The sequence below is a fragment of the Solanum verrucosum genome, unplaced genomic scaffold (assembly GCF_900185275.1).
Source record: "Solanum verrucosum unplaced genomic scaffold, falcon-dt-bn FXZP01000294.1, whole genome shotgun sequence".
In the NCBI taxonomy this organism is placed as follows: Eukaryota; Viridiplantae; Streptophyta; class Magnoliopsida; order Solanales; family Solanaceae; genus Solanum; species Solanum verrucosum.
The window spans coordinates 840,710-853,282 of NW_026019925.1; the positions used below are offsets into that span (position 1 = coordinate 840,710).

Below are 12,573 nucleotides of genomic sequence, written 5' to 3' on the forward strand. Positions count from 1 at the left end.
TTTAATTTTTGTCAAGGTGAAATGTCATGTGACAATTTTAAAAAATAAAATAAAGTAGAAAGTGTGTTACACACTCATGAGGTGTATTTCTCAAACTAATAATTTATATATGAAACTTATACCCCCAAACTTAAAAAATAACATAATTTAGATTTATTTTTGACACTTTACTCTTCTTTTAATAATAAATATACATAAATGAATAAATAAGTAAGGTACTTAATTATGTAAGAAGGATATAAATAGGAAATTTAGATAAAAAGAAAGGTATTAGGAATTTAGATTTTGATTTAAGGATTTCCCATTTTAATATAAAAAATATATAAATAAATATATATATTGAAGATAATATTTCACCGAATTCAATATTTCATATGAGAGGTTGAAAATTATAAAATTTTAAGTAATTTAAATTTATTTATAATCTTAAGATTGTTTTTAATTTGGTGCACGTGAAACTTAAAGATAAACAAATAGGGAAGGAGAGGAAAGAGTATAAAACAAATGCGAATTGAGAATCCGTGTAAAGGGGAATAAGAAAAAGAGATAGTATATTATATGCGCTGAGTAAACATTGACCTCTTTCGTAGCAATTCCGACAAAGATGCTGACAACAGCCACAATAATGAGTCTCCGACGACCGACGTCAACATAAGTAGGGAAAAAGAAACAGAAAGCTACCCTTCCTCTGTAACTCCTTCGTCCCCAAAGAAAGAAAGAAAGGACGAAATGGGGGTAAGCAGGAGGAGGCTTCTGATTTCAGATTTCATCATGTCTTTCATGTGGGTTTGGTCAAGTGTGCTTATTAAGATGTTTGTTCATACAATCTTGGGTTATGGGGCTCATGATCTTAAAGGTGAAATCCTCAAACATGCTATTTCTGTCATCAATATGTTCTTATTTGCCTTGTTGGTTAAAGCTACCAAAGGTGGGGCATACAACCCTCTCACTATATTATCTGGTGCCATCTCTGGGGATCTCACCAATTTCATCTTCACTGTTGCTGCTAGAATTCCTGCTCAGGTTCCTTCTTTCTTCTTCTTTTTTTCCTAGGTCTCCTTTCACGTTTTATGTGGGTCGTGTCTTGTAGATATACAAATTTTATGGGTTTAAAATCCATATTATATTTGGATAAATTCCTAAATTCAACAAATACCAAACCCAAATAAAGATTGATTATTTAAGTTCAAAAGACACTCCAATTTTGTTTGGGTTTGTCCATTGAGTTGACTTCACAAGGTAGAGGTAAAATCTGCGCACGCACCACTCTTTTCAGACTGCATTTGTGTGATTACACTAGGTATGTTGTTGTTGTAGTAGTATGAATTGGGATAGAAAGAACAGGACTAGGATTCCTCAAGTTATATAAGATGAAAAAGTGGATACATTTTTCAGTCCCACTGAGATCAGCAAGTGTATATATAGAAAAATACCTAAAACCTTATTCCATATAGATGACTAGAAAACCAATCTACCACATAAATGTTCTAAAGGCACTGGTCTTGAAACGTTCCAGCGGCGCACACCACCAAGATGCATCACTGTATCGCAAGGAAAGCCCTCTTCATAGAAACATGATGTTTCTTACATAGCCAAACCTAAAATTTTGATGAGGAAATGGAACAAGATATCCCCAAACTATTTAGAGATTCTCTGGCAAAAATATTAGCACAAAAGACAAATTTGAATGAGTTGAATTTCATTGCTCTGCATACACCTAATGCAACAATCGAGGTTTATGAATTTGTAAGCTTTCTTGATTCTAGATTGGTATTAAGCCTTTTGTGAGATGACCATGTAAACACATTGAGTTTCAATGAAAAATTTGCATTATAGAGAGAGGAGGAGGGGAGGAGGGGGGGGGGGTCTAGATAAACACACACATTGGAAGCACTTTGAAGGATTGTGGTGCTTTATGTTAGACAAGGTTATTGAAAGTAGACTGCCAAACCGATTATCAACTCTTCAGTTTTCCTATTATTAGAGTTTCAAAAGATATAAAAAAACCAACAATAAAAAGACATTTCCTAGTGAAAAAGGATAATATAGAATCCTCATGGGGTGGGGAGATGGGGTACAATAAACACAGTTGGCATGTGTAGTGCAAGAAAGAGCGTATTGAGACTCAAAGGTAGAGATGACTGAAAGAAAAGAATGTAAGGGACATGCTGACCATATATGTGTCTTTATATCGGATGAAATGTTAATCCTTTAGTGGTTTAGAAAGAATGGATCCTACCTCCCATATACCAAAGTTGGCACGCCCTAAATCCTTGGAGGGCTTGACCGGCACTCGGTGCCTTAACTTGACCCAGTGGACCACTTTACATTCTACATAAATATGATTTATATGTAAAAGTGGAAGAGAAATCATTTCATAAAACATTTGCACTTTCAATAAGTATGAAGTTATAATCCAAAAATAAGTGTATTCATAAAAGCCATACAAAGTCACATCTGGGAATAACAAAATGAGACACCTTATGACAATAACATCTATGGAACTTCTATTACTTGCACGAATAGAATAAATATTGGGACAAGACCCGGCTATACCCAAAATTATAGGAGTTCATGTCATAAGGAAAACTGTCAGGTAGTAAATGGGACTCACCAAAATCAAGAGAGCGAGAGAGCGGAGTGCCTAGCGAAGATCTGTGCCGCCCTGAAAGTCCATACCTGAATCCATAATAAGGAGGCAGCAACCACGACAAAAGAGACGTGAGTACATATGAAATACTACTTGCATGAAGAGAAACCCGTATATGAAAAAATGCAATACAATATGAATAACTATGTGAGAACAAATCATGAGTCAAGATAGATTTCATTTCGATGAGAACATTTAAATGAAGCTTAGACTTTAAATAGACATAGCATGTTTCTTTCGTGGGATAATCCAGTAACTGACATGACATTAACCACCATGTGCACCTCATGCTACTCCGACTTTTAGCCTAAGATGGAGAGGGTCTCACCACAATGCCATGTGGTTTCGACAAGTATGCTAGCAAATCATGAATCTCAACCAAGGTAGACTATCTAAGGAGTGGCTCCCCTAGCATCCTGGTTATTTGTGTTGTTCATTCCAATGATCTCATCAATAGGCTACGCTAGCTTGATATGTGGACCCCAAGATGGTAACTTACACACTTACCTTGATGGCTATTGTAACTGCTTATGTACAACAAATGCCATTAGAGTGATTTTTTGCTGACCTAACTAGCTGAGTCCCTTGCACAAAGGGGTTGGGTTGGTATTTTGGCTAGCAGTGGATTATTTATCGCTCTGCAATTAGTTTCTATTGTACTCTGCTGCAAAAGTTTTGAAGTTTGAAGTTACTTATTGTTTTAACAGAATATTAAAATTGGCTTAGAAGCACGGTTTAAAGTTCCATTTCCTGCGTTCGTTGGGTCGGGAGTCCATGTCATGGTGGTATGGATAAAGAACTTCTGGTGTTGTACTATTCAATTCTCTAGGACAAATGGTTATGTAAAATTGATTAACTAAAACTAACATTTGCTAACCATATACAATGGATCTGTACTTATGCATCAACATAATGCATGTGTAAATCTTAACTTCTTTTTTAGGGAGTCTTCGTCTATTTAAGTTCAAATATATGTACAAAAATATCGTTAATGATGATTGATGAAGTTTGAAATCAATGAAAGTAACATGTTCACCTCCATTTAATGATATATTATATCACCATCTATTTGGCATTTTGTTAATTATTTTGTAGTATTTAAGTTCAAATATATGTACATCTGTATGATTTTCTTACTGTTGGACTTGTTTTCTTACTGTAGATTCTGTTAGATTCTGTTCGTACAGTTTCTACAAAGCTAAGTTGTTTGCGAAGGTTGAGTGTGCTTTACATGGGTCAACATGCATTTACGTAAATTAGCATTTCCTAATAAGTTATGATATAGCTTCACTTGTTTTTGTTATATGTAACTCTAGTATTTACACTTAACTGGATAGTACACTCAAACTTACAACATTTACTAGTAGCTCTTGATTTATGAGGATGGATTATGATCCATATGACCCCAATTTTCTTCTCTTTCTTCTTTTGGTTGATGAGATTTGTCATGAGTTCCAGATCAGTTGGTATAAAACTTGTTGAGTTGCATTTATTTGAGAGGTACTTGGCCCATGCACGTGCTCAATACAAAACAAATACATGCAATAAGGCTTGTTTAAGCTTTCATTTTCAGCCTTGCCTAAACTTGTCCAAGATAAGTGCTGAAGTGTGTCTACCACCTCATCTTAAAGTTTAAAATATCATAAATTTATTTTATTATGCTAAGATACCCCAATGCGTGGGCCTGACTCCTTTTTTTTGTAACAAGCCTGTGGAAATGCTGTTTATTATCCGTGTAAGACTTGAACTCGTGATCTATACTTTATCTACTATGTTGAATTATGTATACCTCATCTAATTTTCTTATAATCAAGAAAAGTCTAGGTGCATGATTCGAAATTCAGTGAATAATGGATTTGACCCTCTACCTTTTTCCACTTTATCTTTTTGTCTGCGGTAGAGTTCGAACCAGTGATGTGCTCCTAACAAACACATTGTTAAGTTGCTGTGACCTATCAACTGAAAGGACCAGGTCCTTTTAGCAACTATGCAAGAAGGAAATTGCGGAAACATAAATCAAACACAAGGAGTTTATCTGGAGATCTTCTTGCTCAAGGGCGGCAAAAATCACGACCTATCTCCAATAGGATTTCCCCGAATTTTCCACTATAATTCGAGAAATTTTAAGGTTACAACATGTACACCTAAGGAACTGACTCTAACAACACCTACCCAAACCTCAATAATTCTCCCTAATTGTTGGTATCTTCTCCAGCTCCTTCAAAGGCTCTACCCAGTCTAAAACGTCCCTTTACAAAAACAAAACAACACCTAATACAAATTACTAGGAATGTAAAAAGCATATAGTTAAGGACCACAAGAATCTAGCTTTTACAACTCAGAACTACTTGGCCCAGCCTTATCGAGAAAAGCTAGAACAGTATGAATAACACTTGATAGGAAAGGGTTCTTAGTTGCAACAATTGACTCTTCTTCTTCAGCATCAATATAATGCTTTATATGGAGTAGAATAGCTGCCTATACTTTTCCAAATCCAACCAAGACTTGGTTCAAGAATTTCCGAGAAATCAATCCTTCTTTGACTTGGTTTGGAATCGGCCAACTTCTCCTTATTCCAAGCTAAATCCATGTGTTCAATTATGGTAAGTTTCCATGTCTTGAACTCCAGTTACTTATAGAACTGAATTAAAGCATTAATCTCAATTCTCCAATGTTCCTTTTTGTCGCATGGAATACCTTCTCTTGTGTAGATCAAAGAATCTCTTCTAGTTCTTGTTGGAGGAACCTGGTTCTGTAAGCAATTCCTCATCACCATTGCTAGCTTCACCAATTTCTTTTGGATATTTGCCAAAGACCTGGTTCTTATACATCTTCGTTTATCCTTCTTGTACATTGATTGTTAATTGTACACTGTTTGTCAATCATCAAAATATCATAGTATCTTAAATTAAGACTCAGATTAAAGTAAATCAGAACACATCACATGTTAAGCTCTTGCGGCTTGACCAAAGCCTCGATGACAAGTGATAACAACACAAACAACAGAAGACTCTAAAATTAGAAGATTAGAAAGAGGGAAAGAATTGATTCTTGAAAGAGTAGAACACAAGCTCAAATATTTGATACTTGAAACCTTGCACTAAAGAAGTTGTGAATCAATTATCTCAAAAAAAGGGTATGAATCAATTAAGAAGGAGAAGAAGAAAAATAGGAGGGAAGAACTAACAAGGAATCTTAACATTGAAGAAATTCAAGCTATGATTCAAGGTAGAATATAAATGGCATAACCCTAAAGAGAACATCAAAGGTCTCTACAAGCCACAAAGGCTACTAACATTAATATTAATTCAAACTTAGCTACAATAAAGAAGAAAAAACCCCCTTCATGTAGAAGCCTAGAAGGGGGCTGCTATTCTCCCTTGAAATTATCAATGGGGTAATCAAACTAAATTAAATAAACTAGTAAAATCCTAGGTTCATATAAGACTACCAACACTCATTCTATAAAGCTATATAAGTAGTCAACATAGCATTGAATAGTCTTCTAGAACACAAGTTTGGGTCACTGGACTCGCTTCTTCTTTGGACAGATTTCTGGACCAAAATCCAACTCTTATTGGTATTCAATCTGGGCCTCCAAATAGAAGTAAGACTTTCCCAAAACATCTACGTTGGTCTGGACTGTGAAGCTCTTATTCGGTCAAAAAAACATGTTTTCATTGCTAATTAGAGCCTATTAAAGCTCTAGATATTCCATTGCCCATAATGAAGTTGTGCTTTCTTGAATGCTATCAACAAGTGTCTTCCACCTCATCTAATTGTGTTAGTATTCCCGAAAAGGGTTTGTAAAGGTCTTACACCATCCTTTTAACTGCCTCAACTTTTGTATTAGATGTTCTAGTTCTCTCACATTACATCAGAGCCACATTTTAGGAATTTCATTCCCACACTTGTTATCTAACCACAAGGACGTGAGGAAGGGTGTTGAATTATATAGTTGTCTCACATGGATTGTGTAAAGGTTTGGAATAATAGGTCCTTTTACCACTCTACTCATGTCTTAAAGTTTTGTGTTGGGCAGATTGGATGCTTAAACTTTTTCACTATTAGATATACTAGAGTGTTGTGGGTGACTAAATGGATAGTAGAAAGATGAGGTTAAGTAATTGATAAGTCTGTTGAAATGTGAACCTTGTCTCAGAAGAATAGAGTTTTTGATTTGTGTGATACATGGATTTAGTTAGTTGATTTATTTAGGATAGTGATACAAGGATACATGTATGATACATGTACTAAACTAGGTACATGCTAGGATAGTCCTATAAATATCTAGACATTATAGTCATTTTTGATAAGCCAAAATGTAAGTCAAGTTGGTAGAAATCCATTTGTCTTCTAAGTAAATCATTGATTGAGAAAGCAAGTAGACTGAAGTAAGAAAGAATGATATCCTCTACGTGTCTTCAAGGAGTTTGAGTGATTCGGAGTGCTTTTTCTCCCCTAATTTTTCCAACAAAGGCACTATTAGCTTTAAAAGACATGTGTTAATTGGTTATCAGTCATATTCTGAAGCTACTCACCATTAACTTTGCAGTCAAAATCAGGCAATGACATTGTGACTCAATTTTTCAATTTTGTTTTTACTTTTCTTGCCTGTCAGATTCAGCTAAAATATTGTTATTTTTCCTAGAAAAGCTTATTATAGTTAAGTGTTTCTTCTGATGTACAATTCCCCCATCTTGTTGCTTTTAAGGTCTTTGGTTCGATTACTGGGGTTAGATTCATCATTGCGGCATTTCCAAACATAGGACGTGGACCTGTTTTGAGCATTGACATCCATCGAGGTGCATTGACAGAAGGATGTTTAACATTTGCAATTGTTAGCATGTCACTTGGACTTTCCAGAAGAAGTCGTGCAAGTATTTTCATGAAGACATGGATATCCAGTCTGTCCAAACTGACTCTTCACATTCTTGGTTCTGATCTAACAGGGGGATGCATGAATCCAGCTTCTGTAAGTACTTCCTTGTGCTATAAAGTATATGTTTTATAAAGTGAAGTTTCTGTATGGGCAAGATAGATATTGAGTTAAATAAATTTTGTAGGTGATGGGGTGGGCTTATGCGCGGGGTGATCATATTACTAAGGAGCATATACATGTTTATTGGCTTGCTCCAATACAAGCAACTTTGTTGGCTGTTTGGACATTCAATTTGCTTGTTTCCCCATCGAAAGACGAAGAAGCAAAGAAGAGAGAGAAAAAGTCAGAATGATGCATCATTCTTTTCTGGTTCAGAAACTGCGTGTATCAACTTGCTTCTCTTTCTTTTTAAAAACTTAATTTGAAAAGGGTTCAGTTAAGGGATGTATTATTTTGCCTTAATATAATATTAACCTCCCCCGTGTTTGAATTCTTGATGAAAATCCCCTATCTATGTTGGTTTCTTATGAAACAATTAAACAACAAAAGAAGAATATTGTAGAGAGTGTTGTAAATTTATCATATTAGTGTGGATGCCTGTAACTTCAACGTGTAATTCCACCATAATGTGTCCTACACTTCCGTACTTCCACAATCTTCCCTATATTCTCAAAAGGTTCATGTCATGTTTATAACAACCGTACCCTCTTTAAGTAGTATATATATATATATAGATGTATGATAGGTGGTGGATAATATAATATACTTGAAGATTTGGAAGAAATAAGAAAAACTCTCATTTCTTGTCAGTTTGATATTAGAACTACAAGAATCTCTAATCTTCGAGTTCCAAGTTATATTTTATTCTCTTTTCATGTTTCGGTATGGAATTCATTTTATAGTTGCATTTTATGAACATAGAATGAGGTATGTTTCTAATTTACTTACTTTAGTGAGGTAGTAATATCATTACAATAGTTTTGATATTTTTTGTTCAATACCAATTTAATTTTGTTCATAAAATTCTATTAAATATGTGCAGATTGTTATGGGCTCAGTTCTTTCTTGTTTGCTAGGTTTGCAGGACATATTAATTGGTGATTTGAAGATCAAGATTTTCATAGCTATTGTAAATTAGTGCTGAAGAACTGTCTGTTAATGTCTGAATTGGTTTTGATAGTTATGTTGTGAATAATAATTTAACCTTCTTGATGACATAACTCAACAATATAATTTTGTATTGTCACATAATTTCTTAGCATCAATAGTTGGTTGAGTTAAAATATATAAAGTATATAGTTTTATGTGTGATCAAGCTGATATTATTAAGAGTTTTACAAAAAAAATTACAATTGAGATTAATATGCTATTTTTGTTTATGTTTCCTTCATATATGCTATTTTTGTTAATTGAAATTGAAAAAAAAATGATTCTTTGTATATTTGATTTTATGCCTATAGAATAACATTTTGAAAAGGAATAGTAATATCATATCATATCATATATATATATATATGTATAAATTATAGGAACCACATATTATAAGTACTAAATAACATCATATCCCTTCTAGTTTTCTATTTACCAAAAATCCCTTAAAAATAATGTTTGCGGGATACATAGTGTTGTGCACGGGATACATTAGGTTTGATACATTTCACATAGCGGGATACATAGCGTTGTGCACGAGATACATTAGGGTTGATACATTCCACATAGCGGGATACATAGCGTTGTGCACGGGATACATAGTGTTTGATACATTCCACATAGCGAGATACATAGTGTTGTGCACGGGATACATGCGGGATACATAGGTAAATAAGGGATTTTTGAAAATTTTGAAATAAGTAGGGATAAATGGATATTAAGGTAAGTAAAAGAGTGTAGTTAAGTAATTTGTCTTATATATAAAAGAGAATCTTAGGCCCGCCTACATGACGTCACCACAAACAAAGATTCTCTTTTAGTTTATTTATTTCCAAAATTAGCCTTTCCTTTCATGAAAAGTTGTGACTTTTATGAAAAATTGTGACTTTTATTGAAAAATTGTGATTTTTATGAAAAGTTGTGACTTTTATGAAAAATTGTGAATTTTTTGAAGAGTTACGACTTTTATGCAAGGTTGTAACATTTATGAAAGGTTGTGACCTTTTTGAAGAGTTGTGACCTTTCCGGTAGGACACAATAAGCACTTGTTCACACTACCCATTATTATCTATAAATAGAAGGGTTTCCTCTCATTTTAAAATAATGAAAATTCTGAACTTCTTCTTTTTCTGCGCAATTAAATATTTGATTTTGAACTACTACTTCTTCTGCACAATTAAATATTTGTGTACTTTGATCTTTTTTAGTGGCTCACTAACACTATTGTTTTTGTATCATTGCATTGGTGAATAAAATTGTTTCATCCTGAGAGGATCTATTCCTTTAAACCTCGGGTATTAGAGGGGTTGATTTTCTTAAGGAGACACTGTGCATTTAGAGAGCTAGATTTTTCCTTTTTGTTTCATTTTATTGTTACAGATCCTGGATTGTTTTTTTACCGTCATAAATTTATGCTTATTCTTGTTTTTGAGTACATGTTTTAAACTTTGTTGTTTATGTTTCGGTAAAGTTATTGTTATACAATTATATGATACACAATGATGACTATTCTCTCACACCAAAGTACTTTTTTGAAATTACTTCTCTTTCATCCTTTTTAAGGATCCTTAATGTTTTGTTTGTGCACAACTTCAAATCCAAAACACTATCATAACTATATTACATGTGAAATTTGGATTTTGGAAGATTACATTTTAATTTTAAAACACATAATGACTACATATTACTTATTGGTTTATCAAATGATTATGGAACCTTTGCTCTTGATAAACACATTAGTTTTTTTATATATATATAATATTTTGAAAGTAATTGGTAGTGTTATCCTAACGAAATTTGCAAAGAAGAAAATTGAGAAAAATATTTATTTGACTCTCTAATTAAAGACACTATGTAACAATGCATATACATGATAAAAATAAACTAACCATAGTAAAATTTTAAAAGCAAATGAATGAATCAGTAAAATAAAATTATGTAAACTAAGAGAAAATAGTGTTATGATTTGTAATTTTGCCTTTTCTTTTAATAAAACAAATGGTAAACTACAATTGAATAACCTCTATACTCTTAAAAACAGATTTATATAAAAACACTATAACATCAAAATACAAAAATAGTTCTATTCTAATAAATTTTAAAGAAGAATGTTCTAATCGCGCGAAGCGCGGACCCATTTACTGATTTCATATATAATTTTAAAGATGACAGAGGGTCTTCTCTAATTCTTTTGGCCTATTGCTCCTGAAGAAACAATATATTATAATGATTCGTTATGATTATTAATGAAGGCATGTCAGAGAAATATTTTGCTTAATTAGTTTCTCATGTAATGAACTATTTCATAGAATAATCTATCTATAACCTTAAAAGCATGAACTGCTAACTTGAATGTTAAATTACTTTAATATTCCTAACTTAGGTTGTGATTTTTTCGATGAGTTGTGACTTTTCTGATAAGTTGTGACTTTTCTGATAAGTTGTGACTTCTCTCAAAGGGTTTCGATTTTCGATGAGTTGTGACTTTTCCAAAGAGTTGTGACTTTTTTGATAAGTTGTGACTTTTCTCAAAGGGTTGTGATTTTTCGATAGTTGTGACTTTTCCAAAGAGGTGTGACTTTTTCAATAAGTTGTGACTTTTTCAAAGAGTAGTGACTTTTCCAATAAGTTTTGACTTTTCAAAAGGATTGTGCCTTCTCATAAAGGTCATGATTTTTCAGATAAGACACAAAAAACACTTATTCATACTACCTTTTATTGACTATAATGTCACGACCCGGGAGCACCCCCAAGTCGTAACAAGGCGTACTCGACCCCGAAGGGGTCTTATACAAGCCACATAGTCATTCATTTCATTCAATAATGATAATAGTGCGGAATTTAAAACTTATTTACATCCAAACATTCAAACTTCATTAAAACAACTTTAAAAACACACAACGGAAGTCTAAGTCTCACATGGCCATCTTAGACACAATCACAAAACATAAGTAGGGACACAACCCTTTACAATCGAAACAATAACTAAAAGTGTCTATTACATGAACAAAAGAACTTAAAAGTCTTGTCCTCGAATCCATGAGGACGTACCAAGTCTTGGAGGAAAGCAATCCAACACTTCAAACTATCTAGGAGGGATCACTTGCCGGAACCTACACTTATTGTAAAAACATGAAGAATATGGGTTAGGGACGCAACCTTTTACAATCGAAACAATAACTAAAAGTGTCTATTACATGAACAAAAGAACTTAAAAGTCTTGTCCTCGAATCCATGAGGACGTACCAAGTCTTAGAGGAAAGCAATCCAACACTTCAAACTATCTAGGAGGGATCACCTGCTGGAACCTACACTTATAGTAAAAACATGAAGAATATGGGTTAGTACACAAAATGTACTAAGTATGATGACCATGCAAAACATGCTTTAAAGGGACATTTTGGCTAGAAACCATACATTATGCCACTTTTTGAAGTATCATGAACAGTTGCATAGAAGACATACAAGACAAGCATAAACTTCAAGTAAGTCATAATATCACCTTTAAACAATATCAACATGAAAACCTTTACCTTGGACCTTCACCTCAAGCAACCCTTATGCTATACCTCGTGCAATGTATGGATGGCATCCCATTCCACCATCCATACTAAGGCACCACATTTAGGTCACTTAAAGTAACTTATCATTCCTTTCTTTCACCTTTGCACAATATTCATACATAAGAGGTATATCATTAATTAAGACATGACAAGGGAAAATAACTCATAATATAACCCAAGTATAGCATGCATCTCATATTAAGCATTTGAGAGCCAACATTCTTTAATAACCTCATTTAGGGCACATTTATGTCACAGACATTAGGATTTAGAGAAACTCACTATGATCCTCTCCAAGCCTACTTGTGCAATGTATAGGTAGCATCCAA

At 33.6% G+C, this 12,573-nt stretch overlaps 1 protein-coding gene across 1 annotated transcript; it reads left to right on the forward strand.

Annotated features, from left to right (window-relative positions):
* Window positions 1-525: 525 nt before the first annotated feature.
* On the forward strand, window positions 526-8,184 carry LOC125827486 (probable aquaporin SIP2-1). Its single transcript, XM_049506795.1, has 3 exons — window positions 526-1,023; window positions 7,365-7,625; window positions 7,717-8,184. The coding sequence occupies exons 1-3, from the start codon at window positions 730-732 to the stop codon at window positions 7,882-7,884; spliced, it is 723 nt and encodes a 240-aa protein (XP_049362752.1). The 5' UTR covers window positions 526-729; the 3' UTR covers window positions 7,885-8,184.
* Window positions 8,185-12,573: the final 4,389 nt, after the last annotated feature.